The sequence below is a fragment of the Dendrobates tinctorius genome, unplaced genomic scaffold (genome assembly GCF_039654945.1).
Source record: "Dendrobates tinctorius isolate UK_male_01 unplaced genomic scaffold, ASM3965494v1 ptg000233l, whole genome shotgun sequence".
NCBI classification, from domain to species: Eukaryota; Metazoa; Chordata; class Amphibia; order Anura; family Dendrobatidae; genus Dendrobates; species Dendrobates tinctorius.
The window spans coordinates 1,011,171-1,037,639 of record NW_027361900.1 but is presented as its reverse complement, the minus strand read 5'-3'; the positions used below and the strand labels follow the sequence as shown (position 1 = coordinate 1,037,639).

Below are 26,469 nucleotides of genomic sequence, written 5' to 3'. Positions count from 1 at the left end.
CCCTGGGACAACAGCCCTGCCTGTGGAGGGCTATACCATCATTGCTGCACCACACCATCTGTCCCAGAGGACCTGTCTGCAGCGTCGGCTTAACACCTCCCTTGTCGAACACCACAGGTGGCGTCACGAACTTTTCATTTGACTACATTCCACCATTACAACATTCCTCACCATTGACGTGGGCGCCCAGGGCCACGGTCCGGGTCACCGCTGCTGTGACACATCCCACTGACACCGGCCCGGCACCGAGTACCCCACGGCCCTGGGAGGGCGACCCATATGATTCTTTGCTTACGTTCTGACTATTCTCTGTCTGTTCGTCTGGTACCGCGCTGCCCTCTCAGTGTATGACCCCTCGTTTGTCTGACCTGAGTTTCCCTAGCCGGTACTTCAGGATTCCTGTAATAGAATCCTACAGCCATCTCCTGCAACAGGACGCTAAGCCACGCCCCCTGTGGTCACATGATCGTAGGTCCTTGTACCTCTTTCTGTCTTCAGTATCGCAGGTCCTGTTGTCTGAACTTTCCCTGTACTTTCGGACCCCGGGGCCCCCGTAGTCTGGGTGAGCTACCCTGCTCAGCCGCGGCGGTCCGCCAGCGCTGACAGGATCCTGATAGAGATACACTAGAGAAGCTGAGGCCAAGAAGATAAATGCCCTATTCTCCAAAGAACCATCCAAAGTGTACTTCCAACTACAGAGGAACGGCACAAAGGCAGCAACTCCACCAATAGCGGAGACTGAACAATACTGGAGAAACATATGGGAAAAGGAAAAAATGCACAACACCAGTGCAATGTGTCTGCAAGATCTGAGAATGAAACACAGCAACCACCTAGAGCAAGAACCAGTCACCATTACAGAAGCAGACATAAAACAGCGGGTCAAGAACATGAAGAGCTGGACATCACCTGACCAAGATATGATTCACACCTACTGGCTAAAGAAATTCACAGCGGTACATGAACGCATGGCAAAGCAGATGAACCAACAGCTAGAAGCAGGCCACCACCTAGCTTGGCTAACACAAGGAAGAACAGTGGTGATCATGAAGGATCCTAACAAAGGAACAGTTCCATCCAACTACTGCGCAATAATCTGCCTTACAACAACAAGTAAACTCTCAGAGATCATAGCCACCAAGCTACAGAACCATATGAACCAGTACATAAATCCAGCTCAGAAAGGCATTGTGACTGACACCAGAGGCTCTAAGCACCAGCTCCTTGTAGATAGAGCAGTCGCTCAAGATCCAGACAGACCAATCTCAGCACAGCCTGGATTGACTACAGGAAAGCCTATGACTCAATGCCACACACATGGATCTGTGAATGCTTGGCTCTCTACAATGTCAACAGGAAATTAAGAACCTTCCTTAGACACTCAATGGGACTATGGCGAACAACATTAGAAGTCAATTCAAGACAACTAGCACAAGTGACCTTCCAATACGGCACATGCCAAGGTGATGCACTGTCCCCATTGCTGTTCTGCATAGGCTTGAAGCCCCTCAGTTAGATAATTACACAGTTTGTCTATGAATACAAGTTCAAGAGTGGAAGCACCACCAGCCACCTCCTCTACATGGATGACATCAAGCTCTATGCGAAAAATGAATGAGACATCAATTCATTAATCCACCTGACAAGGATCTGCAGTGAAGACATCGGGATGTCCTTCAGACTGGAGAAGTGTGGCCGATGGTAAGAAAGAGAGGTAAGGTTGTCAAGACTGATGGAGTGAAATTACCAGCCGGTCATATAGCAGATGTACAGACATGCTACAAGTACCTTGGCATCCCACAGGGATACGGTAACCATGATAAAGAGGCAAGGAAAGCAGCAACATCCAAATACCATCAAAGGATAAGACAGGTCCTGAAGAGCCAGCTCAATGGGAAGAATAAAATCCACACCATCAATTTATACTCCCTGGCAATCTGCAGAGTCGGGAGATGTGACTCTGCCAAATATATATATAGATATAAAGATAGAGAGAGAGATTTTTTTTTTCTTTACGTTGGAGGGTCCAATTCCAGCTATTGCTGTGTGATCTGTGATTTCTATCTACACCACTGTGTACAGGATAATAGAGTATAATAAAGTAGTTATGGACGTGACGTAACTAACATTGTGCAGTGACTCTGCTTTTCATATAGTGATGGATATTTCTTGTTGCTGAAACTGTGATATTTTTTACCACTTTAAACTTTTTTTAAACCCCTCTGATCAGTGCGATCATACAACATACAAGCCTCTGATGGCTCCGGTGATGCCCTGTACTACTGTAGTGCCGTGTATCATCACTGCCTGTCAGTGTAATACTAACGGCCCCATACACATGAGATCAGAGTTGGCTGAACGGTCATTTGGCAGACGGCGATCTCTCCCGACTCCCCCATACACACAAATATTCCAGCTTTCCTGTGGTCTGTATGAGAGAGTCGTCTCCAGACTCCTCTAGAGGAGGATTATCTACAGGAAGAACAAACGGATTATCCTCTGAAATTCAGGATGTCAGATCCTTCTCTGCCCTGACATCATCTGTCGGGAGGCCCCCAAATACATTATATGGTCGGCCAAACCCCCCCGAAATCAGTGCTTTCATGGAACTTTAGCCTAATGTGTATGGGGGCGTTATAAGGTAACTTATTGGACGCTGCCTCTGGCCCGGCCTAATAGACCTTCATACATTGCGGCCCAGACACCATTATTAGGCATGTAAGTATCGGAGTAACTAGGCCGCCCCATACTATCGAGTACTTGGGGGCGGGGGGCATTCAGCCAAACTCTGTCACACCTTCTTAGATGTCCTGTTTGCTTTTCACAGCAGCAAGTGGATTCTTATGATGTTACACCGGCTCATCTTCTTCTCATTCAGGTCTCTACAATATCGGATCCTCTCAGTGAAGATCTTCTACATAATTTTCCTGATTTACCCATCAAGGATGGATATGGACAGAGACAAGATGGCGGAGAGGATGTTACACCTCACCCTAGAGATCCTCTTCCGTCTCACTGGAGAGGTGAGAGATTCTGATGACGTCACATTACATCATTCTTATCTATGGGAATAACAGATGGACAGAACTGGAGAGGTGAGGACTCTGGAAATGTCTGTAGTGACATTTATTAATGTGTCTCTCCATAACCAGGATTACACAGTGGTGAAGAAGACCTCTAGTGATCGCTGTCAGGACCCTGTGTCTGAGGGATGGGGAAGACCCCTGAGCCCAATCACGGGGCCTCCACCTCACCCCCTGATCCATGAGGACATCAATGACCAGAAGATCCTAGAACTCATCTACAAGATGATTGAGCTGCTGACTGGAGAGGTGACATTGCTGGGAATGCTGGGACATTATACAGTAACACTATGAAGGGATCGGGGGATGACGGTATCATTGTATGTGTCAGGTTCCTATAAGGTGTCAGGATGTCGCTGTCTATTTCTCCATGGAGGAGTGGAAGTATTTAGAAGGACACAGAGATCTGTACAAGAACGTCATAATGGAGGTTCCCCAGCCCCTCACATCACCAGGTAATAGACAGGACTAAATACACGGCCTATAATTATCTGTATGTAGAGAATGAATTCAGTCCCTGTATGTGTTTCCTCCAGATCTATCCAGTAAGAGGACAACACCAGAGAGATGTCCCCGTCCTCTTCTTCCACAGGCCTGTAACCAAGAAGATCCCAGTGCTCCTCAGGATCATCAGGTAGATGGAGAGAAGGTGTCAGGAGATCTCCCCTGTGATGTGTAGACGGCTGTGAAGGTCTTGTGCTCAGTCTTGTTTTATCCACCAGTATTATATGTTTTATACTTGTGTAATGAGAACGGTGGAGATGGCAGGATTAGAGCTGATCATAGATGGGACTTCTCCATCTGTCGGTGACTTTTACAATATTTGTTTCAGGGTGAAGATCTGACCCATATTAATACTACAGAGACATATGTGAGGGGTGATGAGCGGTGTAAAGAGGAGATTCCCACATATGACTACCCAGGTGAGTAGTAACCACTGAATGCAGAGAAGTCACAGATTCCTCTCGGTCACCGGCTGTGGCTGCTTTATCGGTGGTGTAGTCCGGCCGTATTACCATGATCACCATTTTGCCTCTAGACCACAACATTCTCCTCCACCCAAAACTGTTCAAATGACTTTGGGCAGTGAAAGCCCTTTTCTATAGAACTTACAACCTGGAGGATCCACCTACCCCCTGGGATTAGGAGACGCTGACTGTAACCTGCTCAGATCTGTAAACTATAAAGCCAAATGACAGCGTACGTAGAATGTGATGCTCTGGGGCGGGGCTGTGGGCGGGGCTGTGGTGGGGCTGTGGGCGGGGCTTTATGTGGTGCTCTGAATACATATTCATCTGTATTGGCTTATGACAGGTCGCTGGGGTCGCTGACCCCATATAATAGCATTGATATTATTGGTGATAATGCCTATAATATTGTGGCTATTGTGAGGCTTAGAAAAAAATTACATCCAGCAAAATGTCACCAGCGGCCCCTGTCCAGTAGCCTCTATCTCTTACTTATAGATGCTACTGTGCAGGCGCCGCCATCACCGGTGACATTTTGCTGGATGTAATTTTTTTTCTAAGCCTCACAATAGCCACAATATTATAGTCATTATCACCAATAATATCAATGCTATTATATGCATTATGTAATAATGGGGGCAGGTCAGTGAGGGGTCAGCGACCTGTCATAAGCTAATACAGATGAATATGTAATCAGAGCACCACATAAAGCCCCACCCACAGCTCCTCCCACAGCCCCGCCCCAGAGCACGAGAATCTCATTAACTGAAAACTACAAATACAGATTACACAATAACCACAAGACGGATTTCATCACCAGGTATCATTGTAATCAGTATAATGGCGCTGACCTGACAGTGTCTGTAGGTTACTGAGCACAATCCTGCTGACAGGTTCCCTTTAAGACATCTCAGCTCTGCACTATTATACACAGTTCTCTATAAATGTGTAATATTTCTTCATGAATCTCATCTGACAGAAAATATTGGCCCTTACAATGGTTTAGATTGTGAAGTCACCGAGCCCCATACTCTAATTACCCCAGAGAGGTTTCACCACTAGCTGCTCATTTATTACTGATGGAGACTGTGGAGTTTGATCATTTCAGTAGATGTTATTGTCTATAGTCACAGTGTTTGATTACAGTAGTGTCCAAAATCCTCTGATTGTTAAACTTCTCACTTTACCCTACATACGGTTGTACACTACTCCCTGGGCACATGGCAGTGTTCAGAAGGGAAGGATCGCCATTTAGCTATTTGAATGCAGATCGAGCTGGAATAATTCGCAGAGACAATTATTGATGAGCGAGTAAACTCATTGCTCGGGGGTTCTCCGAGTATTTTGGATGTGCTCGGAGATTTAGTTTTCGTCGTCTCAGCTGCATGATTGGCGACTGCTAGACAGCTTGAATACATTTGTGGAATGCCTGTTTGTTAGGGAATTCCCACATGTATTAGCCTGTCTGCAAGTCGCAAATCATGCAGCTGAGACGACAAAAATTAAATCTCCAAGCACGCCAAAATACTTGGAGGATACCTGAGCATGCTCGGGAAAACCCGAGCAACGAGTATACTCGCTCATCACTAGACACATTGTATTGGGAGCACTGTTCATGGTCACCTGGCAGCTCAAAAGATGTCCACCATGAACAGGCTTGGCTCGATCTTCTCTGCTTTCCATATCTCAAGGATTGCCTTGCTCATCGCCCTTTAACACCCTTACATGGAATCTGGACTTACACTGGGACTCCTAGGCTTGGACCATGGTGTTACCTGCTATTCTGTGGAGTTAGATGGCAAGAAGAATAGTCAGGTAGCTGGGTCAGAACCAGATGTCCAGAATCAGAAGACACAAGAGTAGTCAGTAAACGGGCCATGGTCACAGCAGGAAACAAATACACAAGCTGAGCACAGAGGACTGAACCAGAGGAGAACAGCGCTGTATCTGGCAGATTCCGGCCATGTGCTTTGCGCTTTAGTAGGGTGTGTTAGGGTACCGTTACACCTAGCGACTCACCAGCGATCCCGACCAGCGATATGACGTCAGGATCGCTGGTGAATCGCTGGGTGGCCGCTAGTGAGCTGCCAGTCAGGCAGATCTCACCAGCGACATCGCTAGGGACGGGGGTCGCTACTTACCTGTCAGACGCGGCGATCCTGTGTCCTCCCGTCCGGCTCCACGCGTCGCTCGTCGTCACAGCAGGAAGCGCCGCAGGAAGTGACCGACGAGAAATGGTCCAGCAGCTTCTCGCGCGATCAGCGATAACCAGCGGGGGAGCCGGTCGGAGGTAAGTATCACATGCAGCGATATCGCTAGCAATATCGCTGTAACGTCACAAAATTGGTGACTTTACAGCGATATTGCTAGCGATATCGCAGTGTGTAATGGGGGCTTTACTTTACAATTGGCTGAAGTAGGGAGCAGATTACTCCAGCTGGACAGCAGGAACAGATCCCAGATGAGATTGGACACATCACATGCAGAAGCCCTAATATAACTAAATGACAGAAAACCAGAATAGTAGAAATCCCCATAAAGTGATTCCATGTTATTAATTAATTCACTGATGGTTATAATCTATACACATGTGGTCAAAATTGTTGGCACCCCTCGTTTAATGACAGAAAATCCCACAATGGTCACAGAAATAACTTTAATCTGACAAAAGTAGCAATAAATAAAAAATCTATGAAAATGAACAAATGAAAGTCAGACATTGCTTCTCAGCCATGCTTCCATGCTGCTTTCGGCACAGGGTGTCTACAATCTGTGCAGGGTACAATGAAATCTCAAGACTATGAAGGGACTCTAGAGAGAAATGTGCTCCCCAATGTCAGAAAGCTTGGTCTCAGTCGCAGGTCATGGGTCTTGCAACAGGATAATGACCCAACACACAGCTAAAAACAGGCAAGAATGGCTAAGAGGAAAATATTGGACTATTCTGAAGTGGCCTTCTATGAGCCCTGACCTAAATCCTAATGAGCATCTTTGGAAAGAGCTGGAACATGGAGTCTGGAAAAGGCAACCTTCAAACACGAGACAACTGGAGCAGTTGCTCTTGAAGAGTGGGCCAAAATACCTGTCGAGAGGAGCAGAAGTCTCCTTGACAGTTACAGGAATCATTTGATTGCAGTGATTGCCTCAAAAGGTTGTGCAACAAAATATTTTAGTTAAGGGAACCATCATTTCTGTCCACGCTGATTTCATGAGTTTTACTTTTTTAAATTCTGTGGAAGCATGGTTGGAAAGCAATGTCTGACTTTCATTTGTTAATTTTCATAGATTTTTTATTTATTACTTTTGTCAGATTCAAGTTATTTCTGTGACCATTGTGGGTTTTTCTGTCATTAAACGAGGGGTATCAACAACTTTGACCACGTGTGTAGGAGGACTGAATGTTTTGACTCCACGGCCACTTTCCGGAAATTAACACGCAGTGGATGTTGGAGTGAAAATTACACATTTGCCATTTTCTTACCCAGCACATAGTGCCCAGATTGTGCTCCAGGAGACACCGCAATTTAAGTGGATTCTTCTCACTATAATATTGCTAAATACAGGGATCCTAAATGTTGTTTGCGCACACTGCAAGACTCCGAAGTGAGAGCGGATTTTGCTGGATTGGTTTATAGAAACCTTGTTCCTTTTCAAGAACCTTTGAGCCACTAATAGTGCGGGAACCTCTGTTTTTCCAATGACAGATGATGGACCTGAGTGGGGACTTGTTTTTTGTGAGATGAGAATTGGTATTATTTTCACCTACATAACATTGATTGGTTTCTTTTTATTCGATATTTGAGAGGCAGAATGAACAAACAGTTGAACACCGCACACTACTGGCTCATCCAACAAGGTTTTCTATTAGACTGTGAACTGTCATTGTCTTAGTAAATAATTAAAGCTTTCACGTAGCTTGGCATTTTTATGGACAGTTTAAATAGAAATGTTCAAAAATATGAAACTCAAGGATATTTTATTAATAAATAATAATTGTTTTTTGTATCTTAGCAGATGACTGTACCAGGAGATCAGAGGGACAGCTGACATCTTCAATTTTGAAATCTGATGATCTTGAGATCCTACAAGATACAACTGAAGTGAATGCCATTACTCCAGATATACCATCATCCATTCACGGCAAAGATCTGTCATCTGATCCTATGAAACAGGTCCCATCTTCTGATTCATTACCGACTACTAAGGAAAATCAAAGTCACAAAAGAGGCAATAAAAAACAAACTGCGCCTAAGGCAAAGAAGTCATTTTCATGTTCAGAATGTGGGAAATGTTTTATATGGAAATCACGTTTTCTTGCACACCAAAGAACTCACACAGGGGAGAAGCTTTTCTCCTGTTTAGAATGTAGGAAATGTTTTAATCAGAGATCAGATTTGGTTAATCACCATAGAACTCACACAGGGGAGAAGCCTTTTTCCTGTTCAGAATGTGGGAAATGTTTTAACCAGAGATCAGATTTGGTTAATCACCATAGAACTCACACAGGGGAGAAGCCTTTTTCCTGTTCAGAATGTGGGAAATGTTTTACACTGAAATCATATTTGGTTAAGCACCGTAGAACTCACACTGGGGAGAAGCCTTATTCATGTTCAGAATGTGGGAAATGTTTTAACTGGAAATCACAATCAGTTACTCACCATAGAACTCACACAGGGGAGAAGCCTTTTTCCTGTTCAGAATGTGGGAAATGTTTTAACCAGAAATCAGATTTGGTTAATCACCATAGAACTCACACAGGGGAGAAGGCTTTTTCCTGTTCAGAATGTGGGAAATGTTTTTCACATAAATCATATTTTGCTAGACACCAGAGAATTCACACAGGGGACAAGCCTTTTTCCTGTTCAGAATGTGGGAAATGTTTTTGCACTAAATCAGATTGTGTTAGGCACCAGAGAACTCACACAGGGGAGAAACTTTTTTCATGTTAAATGGAAAATAAATCTTGATCACATCAGAGAAGCCATTTTTCCTGTTCATAATGTGGGAAATGTTTTAACCAGAAATAGAATCTTACTAATAATAATCTTTCTTTTTTATATAGCGCTGACATATTTCGCAGCCCTTTACAGTTTGCACACATTATCATCGCTGTCCCCAATGGGGCTCACAATGTAAATTCCCTATCAGTATGTCTTTGGAATGTGGGAGGAAACCCACGCAAACACAGGGAGAACATTCAAACTCCTTGCAGATGTTGTCCTTGGTGGGAGTTGAACCCAGGACTTCAGCACTGCAAGGCTGCAGTGCGAACCACTGAGCCACCTCACCAGAGAACATACACAGGGGAGAAGCCTTTTTCCTGTTCAGAATGTGGGAAATATTTTAACCAGATTCTTCTTAGACATCAGAGCAGTCACACAGAGGAGAAACCTTTTTCATTTTCTTAATGTGGGAAATATTTTACTTGGAAATCAAGTGTTAATAAACATCAGAGATGTCACATAGGGGAGAAGACTTTTTTATATTCATAATGTTGGAATAGTTTTAATCAAAATAGAATCTTCTTAAATGAGTTGTCTCTTGTCATTCCTCATGTTTGCTGACAAAAGGATAAAACTAAACTTTATTAATTCCAAATGTAAAACTATACCTATAATTCATCCCCTGAAGGTTAGTCAGTAGGTGACTAATAGAAAAAACATTTACACCACATCTCAGTATATAGGGTGAGGTGACGTATACACACTCACTCTCCAAGCCTCTTATTTCTACGGGCTTCATCGTCCTCACCAAAGGCGACTGATCAGGAGACTATTTAACCCCTTAAGCCCCAAGGGTGGTTTGCACGTTCATGACCGGGCCAATTTTTGCAATTCTGACCACTGTCCCTTTATGAGGTAATAACTCTGAAACACTTCCAAGGATCCCGGTGATTCTGACATTGTTTTCTCGTGACATATTGTACTTCATGTTAGTGGTAAAATTTCATTCAAATAACTTGCGTTTATTTGTGAAAAAAATGGAAATTTGGCGAAAATTTTGCAATTTTCCACCTTTGAATTTTTATGCCCTTAAATCACAGAGATACGGCACACAAAAAACTTAATAAGTAACATTTCACACATGTTTACTTTACATCAGCACAATTTTGGAACCAAATTTTTTTTTGTTAGGAAGTTATAAGGGTTAAAAATTGACCAGCGATTTCTCATTTTTGCAACACCATTTTATTTTTACAGACCACATCACATTTGAAGCCACTTTGAGGGGTCTATATGATAGAAAATACCCAAAAATGATACCATTCTAAAAACTGCACCCCTTAAGGTGCTCAAAACCACATTCAAGAAGTTTATTAACCCTTTAGGTGCGTCACAGGAAGTTTTTGAATATTTACAAAAAAATAAACATTTAACTTTTTCACAAAAAAAATACTTCAGGTTCAATTTTTTTTATTTTACCAAGGGTAACAGGAGAAATTGGACTGCAAAATGTATTGTGCAATTTGTCCTGAGTACGCTGATACCTGATATAGATATGTGGGGGGGAACCACTGTTTCAGCGCATGGCTGAGCTCAGAAGGGAAGGAGCGCCGTTTGACTTTTTCAATGCAAAATTGGCTGGACTTCAGATCGGACGCCATGTCACGTCTGGAGAGCCCCTGATGTACCTAAACAGTGGAAACCCCCCACAAGTGACCCCATTTTGGAAACTAGACCCCCCAAGGAACTTATCTAGATATGTGGTGAGAACTTTGAACCCACAAGGGCTTCACAGAAGTTTATAACGTACAGCGGTACAATTAAAAAAATCATATTTTTTCCACAAAAATGATCTTTTCACCAATTTGTATATTCCCAAGGGTAACAGGACCCTAAAAGTTATTGTGCAATTTGTCCTGAGTACGCTGATACCCCACCTGTGGGGGTAAACCACTATTTGGGCGCATGGCAGAGCTCGGAAGGGAAGCAGCGCCATTTGACGTTTTTGGCAGGAATTGAGATCGGACACCATGTCGCGATTGGAAAACCCCTGATGTACCAAAACAGTGGAAACCCCCCACAAATGACACCATTTTGGAAACTAGACCCCCCAAGGAACTTATCTAGATGTGTGGTGAGAACTTTGAACCCCCTAGGGCTTCACAGAAGTTTATAACATACAGCCGTACAATTAAAAAATCATATTTTTTCCACAAAAATGATCTTTTCACCCTCAATTCTTATTTTTCCAAGGGTAACAGGACCCTAAAAGTTATTGTGCAATTTGTCCTGAGTACGCTGATACCCCACATGTGGGGGTAGAGCACTATTTGGGCGCATGGCAGAGCTCGGAAGGGAAGCAGCACCATTTCACGTTTTTGGCTGGAATTGAGATCACCATGTCGGGTTTGGAGAGCCCCTGATGTACCAAAATAGTGGAAACCCCCCACAAATGACACCATTTTGGAAACTAGACCCCCCAAGGAACTTATCTAGATGTGTGGTGAGCACTTTGACTGGCTTCGGGGGTCTCCGCCAGTCTCAGCACTGGGCTGCAATGTTCTTGTGGCTCCGTGGGTGTCCGTCAGTCTTAGCACTAGGCTGCAATGTTCTTGTGTCTCCTGGGGTCTCTGTCAGTTTCAGCACTTGGCTCCAAAGGTCTTGTGGCGCCGGGGTTCTCTGCGAGTCTCAGCACTGGGCTGCAGGGGTCTTGTGGCTCCGGGGGTCTCCATCAATCTCAGCACTGGGCTGCAGGGGTCTTGTGGCTCTGGGGTTTCTGCCAGTCTTAGCACTAGGCTGCAGGGGTCTTGTGGCTCCAGGGGTCTCCTTCAGTCTCTGCACTGGGCTGCAGTGGCCTTGTGGCTCCGGGGGTCTCCGCCAGTCTCAGCACTGGGCTGCAGTGTTCTTGTGGCTCCGTGGGTCTCCGACAGTCTTGGCACTGGGCTGCAGTGGTCTTGTGGCTCCGGGGGTCTCCATCAGTCTCAGCACTGGGCTACAGTGGTCTTGTGGCTCCGGGGGTCTCCATCAGTCTCAGCACTGGGCTGCAGTGGTCTTGTGGCTCCGGGGGTCTCCATCAGTCTCAGCACTGGGCTGCAGTGGTCTTGTGGCTCCGGGGGTCTCCATCAGTCTCAGCACTGGGCTGCAGTGGTCTTGTGGCTCCGGGGGTCTCCATCAGTCTCAGCACTGGGCTGCAGTGGTCTTGTGGCTCCGGGGGTCTCCATCAGTCTCAGCACTGGGCTGCAGTGGTTTTGTGGCTCTGGAGGTCTCTGCCAGTCGTAGCACTGTGCTGCAGTGGTCTTGTGGCTCCGGGAGTCTCCATCAGTCTCAGCACTGGGCTGCAGGGGTCTTGGCTCTGGGGTCTCTGCTAGTCTCAGCACTGGGCTCCAGTGATCTTGTGGCTCCAGGGGTCTCTGCCAGTCTTAGCACTGGGCTGCAGTGGTCTTGTGGCTCCGGGGGTCTCTGCGAGTCTCAGCGCTGGGCTGCAGGGGTCTTGTGGCTCCGGGGATTTCCATCAGTCTTAGCACTGGGCTGCAGAGGTCTTGTGGCTCCGGGGGTCTCCGTCAGTCTTAGCACTAGGCTGCAGGGGTCTAGTGGCTCCGGGGGGTCTCTGCCAGTCTCAGCACTGGGCTGCAGTGGTCTTGTGGCTCTGGGGGCCACAAGACCCCTGCAGCCTAGTATAGATACTGACAGAGACCCCAGAGCCACAAGACCCCTGCAGCCCAGTGCTAAGACTGGCAGAGACCCCAGAGCCACGTCTTAGCACTAGGCTGCAGGGGTCGTGTGGCTCCGAGGGTCTCTGTCAGTATCTATACTAGGCTGCAGGGGTCTTGTGGCTCCGGGGATCTCCGTCAGTATCTATACTGGGCTGCAGTGGTCTTGTGGCTCCGGGGGTCTCCTTCAGTCTCTGCACTGGGCTGCAGGGGTCTTGTGGCTCTAGAGGTCTCTGCCAGTCGTAGCACTGGGCTGCAGTGGTCTTGTGGCTCCGGGAGTCTCCATCAGTCTCAGCACTGGGCTGCAGGAGTCTTGGCTCTGGGGTCTCTGCTAGTCTCAACACTGGGCTCCACTGATCATGTGGCTCCAGGAGTCTCTGCCAGTCTTAGAACTGGGTATAGTGGTCTTGTGGCTCCGGGCTTCTCTGCCAGTCTCAGTGCTGGGCTGCAGTGGTCTTGTGGCTCTGGGGGTCTCTGCGAGTCTCAGCACTGGGCTACAGGGGTCTTGTGGCTCCGGGGATGCTCCGGGGGTCTCTGTCAGTCTTAGCACTAGGCTGCAGGGGTCTAGTGGCTCCGGGGGTCTCTGCCAATCTCAGCACTGGGCTGCAGTGATCTTCAGGCTCTGGTGGTCTCTGCCAGTCTCAGCACTGGGCTGCAGGGGTCTTGTGGCTCTGGGGTCTCTGCCAGTCTTAGCACTAGGCTGCAGGGGTCTTGTGGCTCCGGGGGTCTCCGCCAGTCTCAGCACTGGGCTGCAGTATTCTTGTGGTTCCGTGGGTCTCCGTCAGTCTTAGCACTGGGCAGCAATGTTCTTGTGTCTCCGGGGGTCTCTGCGAGTATCAGCACTGGGCTGCAGGTGTCTTGGCTCTGGGGTCTCTGCTAGTCTCAGCACTGGGCTCCAGTGATCTTGTGGCTCCAGGGGTCTCTGCCAGTCTTAGCACTGGGTACAGTGGTTTTGTGGCTCCGGGAATCTCCATCAGTCTCAGCACTGGGCTGCAGGTGTCTTGGCTCTGGGGTCTCTGCTAGTCTCAGCACTGGGCTCCAGTGATCTTGTGGCTCCAGGGGTCTCTGCCAGTCTTGGCACTGGGTACAGTGGTCATGTGGCTCCGGGCTTCTCTGCCAGTCTCAGTGCTGGGCTGCAGTGGTCTTGTGGATCTGGGGGTCTCTGCGAGTCTCAGCACTGGGCTGCAGGGGTCTTGTGGCTCCGGGGATTTCCATCAGTCTTAGCACTAGGCTGCAGGGGTCTTGTGACACCAGGGGTCTCCTTCAGTCTCTGCACTGGGCTGCAGTGGTCTTGTGGCTCCGGGGGTCTCTGTCAGTCTCAGCACTGGGCTGCAGTGGTCTTGTGGCTCGGGGGGGTCTCTGCCAATCTCAGCACTGGGCTGCAGTGGTCTTGTGGCTCTGGGGGTCTCTGCCAGTCTCAGTACAGGGCTGAAGGGGTCTTGTGGCTCTGGAGGTCTCTGGCAGTCTTAGCACTAGGCTGCAGGGGTCTTGTGGCTCCGGGGGTCTACGTCAGTCTCTATACTGGGCTGCAGTGGTCTTGTGGCTCCGGAGGTCTCCGTCAGTCTCAGCACTGGGCTGCAGTGGTCTTGTGGCTTCGGGGGGGGGTCTCTGCCAGTCTCAGCACTGAATCCATGGCCAGCCTGCATGTATGTGCAAGGAACACACAGTCTCAGCACTGGACTGCAGGAGTCTTGTGGCTCTGGTGGTCTCTGCCAGTCTTCGCACTAGGCTGCAGGGGTCTTGTGGCTCCGGGGGTCTCCGTCAGTATCTATACTAGGCTGCAGGGGTCTTGTGGCTCTGGGGGTCTCCGTCAGTATCTATACTGGGCTGCAGTGTTCTTGTGGCTCCGGGGGTCTCCTTCAGTCTCTGCACTGGGCTGCAGGGGTCTTGTGGCTCTGGAGGTCTCTGCCAGTCGTAGCACTGGGCTGCAGTGGTCTTATGGCTCCGGGAGTCTCCATCAGTCTCAGCACTGGGCTGCAGTGATCTTGTGGCTCCAGAGGTCTCTGCCAGTCTTAGCACTGGGTACAGTGGTCTTGTGGCTCTGGGGGTCTCTGCGAGTCTCAGCACTGGGCTCCAGTGATCTTGTGGCTCCAGGGGTCTCTGCCAGTCTTAGCACTGGGTACAGTGGTCTTGTGGCTCTGGGGGTCTCTGCGAGTCTCAGCGCTGGGCTGCAGGGGTCTTGTGGCTCCGGGGATTTCCATCAGTCTCAGCACTGGGCTGCAGAGGTCTTGTGGCTCCGGGGGTCTCCGTCAGTCTTAGCACTAGGCTGCAGGGGTCTAGTGACTCCGGGGGGTCTCTGCCAGTCTCAGCACTGGGCTGCAGGGGTCTTGTGGCTCTGGGGTCTCTGCCAGTCTTAGGACTAGGCTGCAGGGGTCTTGTGGCTCCAGGGGTCTCCTTCAGTCTCTACACTGGGCTGCAGTGGTCTTGTGGCTCCGGGGGTCTCCGTCAGTCTCAGCACTGGGCTGCAGTGGTCTTGTGGCTCTGGGGGTCTCTGCCAGTCTCAGTACAGGGCTGCAGGGGTCTTGTGGCTCTGGGGGTCTCAGGCAGTCTTAGCACTAGGCTGCAGGGGTCTTGTGGCTCCAGGGGTCTCCTTCAGTCTCTACACTGGGCTGCAGTGGTCTTGTGGCTCCGGGGGTCTCCGTCAGTCTCAGCACTGGGCTGCAGTGGTCTTGTGGCTCTGGGGGTCTCTGCCAGTCTCAGTACAGGGCTGCAGGGGTCTTGTGGCTCTGGGGGTCTCAGGCAGTCTTAGCACTAGGCTGCAGGGGTCTTGTGGCTCCGGGGGTCTCCGTCAGTCTCTGTACTGGGCTGCAGTGGTCTTGTGGCTTCGGGGGGGGGGTCTCTGCCAGTCTCAGCACTGGACTGCAGGGGTCTTGTGGCTCTGGTGGTCTCTGCCAGTCTTAGCACTAGGCTGCAGGGGTCTTGTGGCTCCGGGGGTCTCCGTCAGTATCTATACTAGGCTGCAGGGGTCTTGTGGCTCCGGGGGTCTCCGTCAGTATCTATACTGAGCTGCAGTGGTCTTGTGGCTCCGGGGGTCTCCGTCAGTCTCTGCACTGGGCTGCAGTGGTCTTGTGGCTCCGGGGGGTCTCTGCCAGTCTCAGCACTGGGCTGCAGGGGTCTTGTGGCTCTGGGGTCTCTGCCAGTCTTAGGACTAGGCTGCAGGGGTCTTGTGGCTCCAGGGGTCTCCTTCAGTCTCTACACTGGGCTGCAGTGGTCTTGTGGTTCCGGGGGTCTCCATCAGTCTCAGCACTGGGCTGCAGTGGTCTTGTGGCTCTGGGGGTCTCTGCCAGTCTCAGTACAGGGCTGCAGGGGTCTTGTGGCTCTGGGGGTCTCAGGCAGTCTTAGCACTAGGCTGCAGGGGTCTTGTGGCTCCGGGGGTCTCCGTCAGTCTCTGTACTGGGCTGCAGTGGTCTTGTGGCTTCGGGGGGGGGTCTCTGCCAGTCTCAGCACTGGACTGCAGGGGTCTTGTGGCTCTGGTGGTCTCCGCCAGTCTTAGCACTAGGCTGCAGGGGTCTTGTGGCTCCGGGGGTCTCCGTCAGTATCTATACTGAGCTGCAGTGGTCTTGTGGCTCCGGGGGTCTCCGTCAGTCTCTGTACTGGGCTGCAGTGGTCTTGTGGCTTCGGGGGGGGGGTCTCTGCCAGTCTCAGCACTGGACTGCAGGGGTCTTGTGGCTCTGGTGGTCTCTGCCAGTCTTAGCACTAGGCTGCAGGGGTCTTGTGGCTCCGGGGGTCTCCGTCAGTATCTATACTGAGCTGCAGTGGTCTTGTGGCTCCGGGGGTCTCTGTCAGTCTCTGCACTGGGCTGCAGTGGTCTTGTGGCTCCGGGGGGTCTCTGCCAGTCTCAGCACTGGGCTGCAGTGGTCTTGTGGCTCTGGGGGTCTCTGCCAATCTCAGCACTGGGCTGCTGGGGTCTTGTGGCTCTGGGGGTCTCCGTCAGTCTCTGCACTGGGCTGCAGTGGTCTTGTGGCTCCGGGGGGTCTCTGCCAGTCTCAGCACTGGGCTGCAGTGGTCTTGTGGCTCTGGGGGTCTCTGCCAATCTCAGCACTGGGCTGCTGGGGTCTTGTGGCTCCGGGGGTCTCCGTCAGTCTCAGCGCTGGGCTGCAGTGGTCTTGTGGCTCCGGGGGTCTCCGTCAGCCTCAGCACTGGTCTGCAGGGGTCTTGTGGCTTCACCTTATATTATAGATGCAAAGTGAATAATAACCATCAGGGCCCCCGAACCATCGGCCACGGAGCCAGAGGGGATTTAGCAGAGTAGTTTGGGGGACATGTAGGACTTGTTATTAACCACTTTTTATTCTGCTGTTTGTGAGGTAGGATGTAGAAAAAGACGGCAATTCTGCTAATGTTTTCTATTATGTGACTGTACGGCCCCTTCACACGACCTGTCATGTTTTACACACACGGCTCCGCTCCGTACACCTCGTACACACACGGCTCTGCTCCGTACACCTCGTACACACACGGCTCCGCTCCGTACACCTCGTACACACACGGCTCCGCTCCGTACACCTCGTACACACGCGGCTCCGCTCCGTACACCTCGTACACACACGGCTCCGCTCCGTACACCTCGTACACACACGGCTCCGCTCCGTACACCTCGTACACACACGGCTCCGCTCCGTACACCTCGTACACCTCGTACACACACGGCTCTGCTCCGTACACCTCGTACACACACGGCTCTGCTACATCCACCCTGTAAACCCCTCCTGACCCCACACAGAAACTTCCCCTCATCCAGCACCATGACAACCAGCACAGCAGAGTCCTGCACACACTGAGGCCCCTGATCATGTGACCCCTGACTCCTCCCCTTCTGTGACCTCATCACAGGTCCTGTGTGCACAGAGCAGCTGTAGAAATCTCCGGCCTCGGGGGTCTCACCAGACTTCGCTCTTTTCTTGCAGGGGCCGCAGTGGATTTCATCCTGGATCCATAGAGCTGAATAGAGGAGCGATGTTCCAGCATCATGTTCCCACATGCTTTATGCATCCATTAGCCCTCTGTGTCTGTACTGTTACACACTTAACATTATGGCTGGTCCATACAATCAGGGCAACTATTACCACCCACCTTTCGTGTCTACCTCTTTCCTCATAGACTGTAAGCTTGCGAGCAGGGCCCTCACTCCTCTTGGTATTTGTTATAATCTACTGTATGTGATTATTGTTATGCTGTAATGTCTATTGTCTGTACAAATCCCCTCTGAAATGTAAAGTGCTGCGGAATATGTCGGCGCTATAAAAATAAAATTTATTATTATTATTATTATGTTCCTTCACTCTGATGGGAATTGATGGTGAAGTTTGTCCAACGTCCACGTTGCCGAGTAAATCCCCCCAGGACTGCAGCCGGTAAAGACCCCGATATCCTCAGGTGTCCCCTCTAATTGGGGGAAAGGGATAGAAAAGCCTCTTATCCCGAGGGGAAACCCTGTACATGGAGACATCGGCCTCAGATCTCTCCTGTCCTGTTCTTCCAGAAAAGCCTCAAACTTCTGTGTGTGACTCAGAGCTGAGATCTGAATGCAGAGAAGTCACAGATTCCTCTCAGTCACCGGCTGTGGCTGCTTTATCGGTGGTGTAGTCCGGCCGTATTACCATGATCACCATTTTGCCTCTAGACCACAACATTCTCCTCCACCCAAAACTGTTCAAATGACTTTGATACAGGAAAGATATATATCTTTGTACCGTGTTAGCCAGTAGATAGAAGAATATTTAGAATTGAGAGTCCTCAGTGGTTGATACCTTTTAATGGCTAACGGACAAGGTGGTAACACATTGCAAGCTTTCGAGACTACTCAGGTCTCTTCATCAGGCTAGACTAATACAACATCTGAAAAATCACATATTTATACACAAAACAGCACAAAAATAACAATAGATAAGACAAGTGACATTTAGCAGAATTGTCATTATGGGAGAGGGATAAACATAAATATTGGAACAGTTTGTAGATTAGGAGTGTGAAGGTTTTATTGCCCTCTGATTGGGGTCTAGTTCTGTGTTGTGTGATGACCCCAGAAGGTCTGAAGAGCAAATTCCTTAATTGATGTAAAAAGACATAAATCCATGTGACACATTCATTCCTGCACTGAGTGTGTCAAAAGTTGTCATAAATTTATACTCCCAGACCCTCCTGTCTCTCTGAGAGTTGAAGTTACCATTTAATACAAGTAATTTAATGTCCATCATGCTATGACCAGGGATACAAAAATGTTTTGCCACAGGTAGATCCCTTCTTTTTTCTCATTGTGTGGCGATGAGAATTCATCCTTGTTCTCAGTGTTTGCCTGGTCTCTCCCACATACAGACCCCCAGCTGGACATTTAGTACAGATAATTAAGTACACCCCATTAGATGTGATGCAGCTAAGAGTACCTGGGATCTTGTAGTCCTGATGTGAGTTGGGGATCTTTATCTTGTCCGTGGTCATTATAAATGGACAGGTTTAACATTATTTTCTGGTTGCAAGGAAAGGTTCCTGTTAGCTGTTGGAGAGGACAGGGAGCTTCTGACAATGACGCTTCTTAAATTTGGGGGCTGCCTAAAACACAGCAGTGGGGGGTCTGGAAAAATGAAGTTAAAGTAAAGGTTGTAATTTCCGTGCCGCTCCCCTTAGCACCTCCAGATTTGGGTTGTAGGTGACCACTAGAGGCTCCCGGTTATTCTCTTCTTCAGCTTTGTAATGTAGCAGGTGATTCCTTGACATTCTGGTGGCTCTTGTAATTTGGTTTTCAATTGTTCTTGGATGGTAGCCCTGACTCAAAAAGGTCTTTCTGAGGCGACCGAGGTGTTTTTCTCTATACATGGGGTTGGAACATACGTTATATGTTATATATTGTTAACGTATGATATTCCGATCACGCTCAGTAATGCAATTCAGTGAGTGCGTGGAAAACACTGGACTGCACTCTGATGACACAATGGAGAAGCGTTTGTTCTCCATCTTTTCCTCAGTGTTCTCTGATTCTCTCATCCTAGACAATCGGACCACACTGTGCTGACACTCGGGTCAGATCCTGATCCAAGTGTCAGCTGTGCAGTATAATTGGCCGATTCTCTCAGATCAGAGAATATATATGGCCGTCTGCATTGGCCCTTGGAAATACATGTAGCCGCACACTCCAGTCCAAGTGCCGGTGGCAGTGCTGGGTGTTGTTTCTCGCATCACACACCCTAGTGTGACCCCGGCCTTAGAATGATTCTTGTACTCAGCGTTTGCAGGGTGCTGTAGCCTAGTGTTTGTAACTAGGGTATGCTAATTATGCAAATTGTCTCTTCAGGGAGGAAGAGGACTAGAACTCTAGTGCCACCTATTGGAGGTAGCAATCCTAGAAGTCAATGTTCACTCTTTAACGAGCCTTGTTACATGACTTAGGATAAAAGCCAAGCCAGAATCTCAATTTGCAGACACTGTGTTTCGGGGTACTGCCCCTCGTCAGTGCAAAGTGTGAGATCTGGTTTGCCTGTGTGAGAGGCGTCTGACCGATATCCTAGAAGTATCATTTCTCCTTGTGGAGAACTAGGGTATGTGCACACAGTTTTATTTCAGGGGCAGAGCTGCTTCAGGAAAGTGTCTCCGGTCTTTTACCTGAAGGCGCCATGTCTTTTGTGCCACCGGCGTCTTTTCTCGATAGTTTCTATTATAGTTGCAGGTGACAGAATGTGCTACTTGTATTAATGGCCTCAGTTTCCAAGCACTGAAGCAGATAAAAGACGTAACAGACGGAGCGGGTACAGCAATGTGGTTTTCCATTGCCGTGCACTAAGTTCATGTTTAGCGGCAGGTTTGTGGCGCTTCTTCAATCCGCCTGACAAAGATGTGTGCACATCCCCTTACCTTGGTTCTGCAGCCACAAAATACAGGCATCCCAGCATGAAAACCATCTGTCCAGTCTCTGCCGCTTCTATAAGGAAGGCAAGGCAGCGATAAACTGGTTAATGGGTCACTACACATGGGCCGGTGATGGGTGCGGCCCCCAGACGGGAACTTTAGTGATTTTCATGTTTGAAAAAACTAAGTGAATTAAAATCTTCTCCTATACATTACAGTGTTAATCCGCACAGAGTGTGCACTGGGGCGATCTATGTGGGGTCTGTGATCGGCGCAGGTTCAGAGACTTGTGGAGGGGATTGTGTCTGTGACATCGATAAAAAACGAAAATGTCTCTGATTTTTATTGGGGAGACACAGTCTGCAAAAACATGAGCCTGTGAGCAGCACCATAGACTATAATGGACGAGAACTAATGAAAACCACAGAGAGAACATGGACGTGAGAAACGGCCGTCTGACTGAGACTTTCCTGTCATTACTGTGCTCCAGCATGTCCACAACCACCGACCAGCCATATACACGTCAGTCAGTGTCCTCTACGGCCTGTTCACACAGGAGGACGCACTTCTCTGTGCACACAGCGACTGGTAATATGTTCTGTGCACGTAGACTGTCCTGTTCTCAGGAGCGCATGTGCTGCTTACCCCGAGCAATGTGCCACCAAGAACCTGGATTTTTAAGCCGTGACTAATAATCATTTTTCCTTCCATCAGGTGATTACTGACCTATTGAAATGAGCCGATAATCAGGAAGCCGCGCTCTTACAATCCCACATTTCATGATTATTGGCTCATCTAAAGTGTCCATAATTCAGTGGCTGTCAGCTCTGCAGGTCACAACACTAAACGTTGTGATTGTAGGCCGCTGACCTGTATTAGACTATCTAGACAGCAAGATTACAGAGGGTACAAGACGTGGGCCTGTGGTCTTACAAATGCCAGGGCTGAATTTCACTCCCAGTCCGGCCCTGGTTACATGGAAAATAAAGACTCAGCCAGAATAAAGTCTTTTATTAGAAATGAAACAGTTTTCCTTTTTTATTTAAAAATAACAAACACCGTTATACTCACCTAACGCCTATTTCCACCGAAGAGCTCGTTCTCCTGTAGTAATAATAAAATAAAACAACAATATACCATACCTGTCTGTCGCTCTGTTCCACGCCGTAATCCATGTCTGGCGGTAATTAGTTTTCAACCTGGACGGTGCCAAGATGTGACCGTGCAGGCTGAGAACCACTGGTGAAAGAGCTGCTGCAAGCACAACATTGACCATTGACCAGCAGTGACATCATCGAGTTTTCCAGCCAGGTTGAACTGCAGTGACCTCAGGACCGTGGGAAAAAGTCAGTGATGAGGTCACCACAGTTCAAGCTAAGTGACGTCACAGCAGATCACCGTGAGAATTCTCTGTGTTATTTTTTAGTAAAAAACAAAATCTGTGTTTTGTTTTATTTCTAATAAAAGACTTTATTCTGGCTGTGTCTTTATTTACCATATAACTCTAGGATTAGTAATGGAGAGGTGTCTTATAGATGTCTCTCTATTACTAAGCCGTGGGCTTGATGTCACCTGACAATACAAGGTTGACATCAACCCCACAAATATGAACCCCACTTGCCACCACTACAGGGCAAGTGGGAAGAGCCGGGAAAAGGGCAAGAATTGGCGCATCTAATAGATGTGCTTTTTCTGGGCAGCTGCGGGCTGCTATTTTTAGGCTGGGAGGTCAATATCCATGGCCCCTTACAAGTCTGAAAACTCAAGCCCCCAGTTTTCAGCTTTAGCAAGGCTGGTTGTCAAAAATGGGGGGCACACACGTCATTGTTTTAAACTATTTATTTAAATAATTAATAAAACAGTGTGGGGAAACCTCTTTTCTTGATAACCAGCCTTGCTGAAGCTGACAGTTGAGGGTTTCAGCCCCCAGTTGTGAGTTTTGCCAGACTGGTTATTGAAAATACAGCGGGACCCACACCGTTTTTTTCATTTATTTATTTAGCTATAGCGCAGGCGGCGGGTGAGGAATACTATCATCCGCTCCTGCTGTCACTGTTCTTAGCAGCAGGTGTAGGATGAAGAGAGTAATACTCCCAAAAGCCCCCACCTGCTGTCATCATTCTGACCTTAATATAACTCTCATCATTCCCCCCGCCGGCAGAGCAGGGGAGAATGATGAGAGCGTCTTCAGCACACGCCACCGGGGAACAGCACTTACTGTAGTGCTTATTCCTTGCCGGCTGTCCATGTGGTACTGATGCTGCACACTGTTGTCACACATGTGACAAGGTGAATCCGGCCTTATACACAGTTCTCTTTAAATGCCTAACATTTCTTGAAACTCATCTGACAGAAAATATTGGAGCTTACGATAGTATAGATTGTGAAGTCTCCGAGATCCATACGCGAATTACCCCAGAGAGGTTTCACCACTAGTTACTCATTTATTACTGATGGAGACTGTGGAGTTTGATCATTTCAGTAGTTCCTAATCAGGCCCCATTATTAATATCTGACGTGTGTCACTTTATGTGGTGGTAAATTATTCACAAAGGATAATAGAAAACAAATGGATCTTACAAATTATTTTCCAGCTTCGCACTATACCCTACATACGGTTGTACACTACTGTCTGGGCACATGGCAGTGTTCAGAAGGGAAGGAGCGCCATTTAGCTATTTGAATGCAGATCTAGCTGGAATAGTTTGCAGACACAATGTATTGGGAGCGCTGTTCATGGTCACCTGGCAACTCAAAAGATGTCCACCATGAACATGCTTGGCTCTATCTTCTCTGCTTTCCATATCCCAAGGATTGCCTTGCTCATCGCCCTTTAACACCATTACATGAATCTGGACTTACACAGGGACCCCTAGGCTTGGCCCATGGTGTTACCTGCTATTCTGTGGTGTTAGATGGCAAGAAGAATAGTCAGGTAGCTGGTTCAGAACCAGAAGGACAGAATCAGAAGACACAAGAGTAGTCAGTAAACGGGCCAGGGTCACAACCGCAAACAAATACACAAGCCGCAAGCTGAGCACAGAGGACTGAACCAGAGGAGAACAGCGCTGTATCTGGCAGATTCCGCCATGTGCTTTGCGCTTTAGTAGGGTGTGGTACGTTCCAATTGGCTGAAGTAGGGAGCAGATTACTCCAGCTGGACAGCAGGAACAGATCCCAGATGAGATTGGACACACCATATGCAGAAGCCCTAATATAACTAAATGACAGAAAACCAGAATAGTCAAAATCCCCATAAAGTGATTCCATTTTATAAATTAATTCACTGAGGGTTATAATCCTTAGAAGGAGTGAATATTTTGACTCCAAAGCCTCTTTCTGGAAATTAACACGCAGTGGATGTTGGAGAGTGAAAATTACACATTTGCCATTTTATTACCCAGCACACAGTGCCCAGATTGTGCTCCAGGAGACACCGCAAATTAAGTGGGTTCTTCTCACTATAATATTGCTAAATACAGGGATCCTAAATGTTGTTTGCGCACACTGCAAGACTCCGAAGTGAGAGCGGATTTTGCTGGATTGGTTTATGGAAACCTTGTTGCTTTTCAGCAGCCTTTGAGCCACTAATAGTGTGGGAACCTCTGTTTTTCCATTGACAGGTGATGGACCTGAGTGGGGACTTGTTTTTGTGAGATGAGAATTGGTATTATTTTCGCCTACATAACATTGATTGGTTTCTTTTTATTCGATATTTGGGAGGCAGAATGAACAAACAGTTGAACACCGCACACTACTGGCTCATCCAACAAGGTTTTCTATTAGACTGTGAACTGTCATTGTCTTGGTAAATAATTAAAGTTTTTTACATAAACTGTCCATAAAAATGGCAAGCTAAGTAGAAATGTTCAAAAATATAAAACTCAAGGATATTTTATTAAAAAATAATTGTTTTTTTATCTTATCAGATGACTGTACCAGGAGATCAGAGGGACAGCAGACATCTTCAATTTTTAAATCTGATGATCTTGAGATCCTACAAGATACAACTGAAGTGATTGCTATTACTCCAGATACATCATCATCCATTTACAGCAAAGATCCAAAGATACAGGAAAATCAAATTCGCCAAAAAGGCAATAAAAAACAAACTGCTCCTAAAGCAAAGAAGCCTTTTTCCTGTTCAGAATGCGGGAAATGTTTTAACAATAAATCAGATTGTGTTAAGCACCAGAGAATCCACACAGGGGAGAAGCCTTTTTCATGTTCAGAATGTGGGAAATGTTTTAAACAGAAAATACTTCTTGTTAAACATCAGAGCAGTCACACAGAGGAGAAGCCTTTTTCATTTTCTTAATGTGGCAAATATTTTACTTGGAAATCAACTGTTAATAAACATCAGAGACGTCACATAGGGGAGAAGACTTTTTTATGTTCATGTTTGAATAATTTTAACAAAAATTGAATCTTCTTAAATGGGTTGTCTCTTGTTATCCCTCATCTTTGCTGACAAAAGGATAAAACTAAACCTTATTAATTCCAAATATAAAACTATACCCATAATTCGCCCCCTGAAGGTTAGTCAGTCAGAAGGTGACTAATAGAAAAAACATGTACCCCACCGTTCAGTATATAGGTTGAGGTGACATTTACTCACTCGCTCTCCAAGCCTCTCATCTCTACGGGTTTCATCGTCCTCACCAAAGACGACTCATCAAGACACTATTTAATATTGACCTATATTCAAACGAGACTAAATAAAAAACTAAAATCATGTATCATGTTATCTGAAACAGTCAGAAAACTAGCCACATATTGGCAGATTGCAGACCTCAAACTATATACTTCGGAAGTTTATAAGCCCCTCCAGTGTCAGGAATAGATAGTATGAATTTGAATTTACCAAATGGCTGCAATGAAACAAAGAGTGAAAAATTTAAAGGGGTCTAAATACTTTCCATACCCGCTGTATCAGTAAAAATAACTCCTCTTTATTAGGTAAAGTAAAAAAGAACTGCGCCATTTTCCGATACCCGTCACGTCTCCATTTTTCATGATCTCGGGTTGGGTGAAGGCTTATTTTTTGTGTGCCGAGCTGACGTTATTAATGGATACCATTTTTCTGCAGATACGATCTTTTGGTCATCCTTTATTGTATTTTAATGCAATGTTGCGGCGACCAAGAAAAGTAATTCTGGCGTTTTGACATTTTTCCTCGCTACGCCGTTTAGCGATCGGGTTAATTCTTTTTTATATTGATAGATCGGGCGATTCTGAACGCGGCTATAACAAATATATGTATGTTTGATTTTTTTATTGTTTTATTTTGAAAGGGGCGAAAGGGGAGGGATTTGAACTTATATATTTTTTTAATATTTTTTAAAACTTTTTTTTACTTTTGGCATTGTGAAGACATACAGCATTGTATCTTAATTAACCAGATGACTATTTTTTAGCAAACGAAGAATAATAGAATGTTATCTGTATGTTGGCTTTAAATGTAAGTGTTGATTTCTAGTTGGTCAAGAAAACAGACTTTTGTTTGTGTAAGCCGGTGATATTGACTTCTATACATCCAAAGGACAAGAGACAGGACAGCAGCCACAACATCATCACAAGAGACACGGATCTATCATTCTATAGGAAACAACCTAAGGCTATGTGCACACGTTGCGGATTATCCCGCGTTTTTTTCCGCACTAAAAACCGCATATGCTGGCAGAAACCGCAGGTGCGGTTTTGATGCGGTTTTGATGCGGTTTTGCTGTGGAAAACTGTTAAATATTAATAATCCGTTAATTTCTTATAAGACCCAGTTCTGTAGAATGCTTTAGCTTACATGACATAGGCTATTTTTAAGCTTGGCTCATGGTAGAAAGACAGCTCCATATATGTAGAGACCACGTGCTTTAGGAGACGTATATAATTCATGGCTAACTGTAGAGGGTGCTGTCTTCTTCCCTCA

General features: G+C 47.2%; 1 protein-coding gene across 1 annotated transcript in view; it reads left to right on the top strand.

Moving 5' to 3' along the window:
• LOC141060255 (uncharacterized) overlaps positions 1–26,469 on the top strand; it is a 288,426-nt gene that overhangs the window by 3,303 nt on the left and 258,654 nt on the right. Inside the window, exons 2-3 of the mRNA XM_073556481.1 lie at positions 2,879–3,023; positions 3,153–3,332. Coding sequence (XP_073412582.1) covers positions 2,879–3,023; positions 3,153–3,332 — 325 coding nt within the window. The remainder of the gene's footprint in view (positions 1–2,878; positions 3,024–3,152; positions 3,333–26,469) is intronic.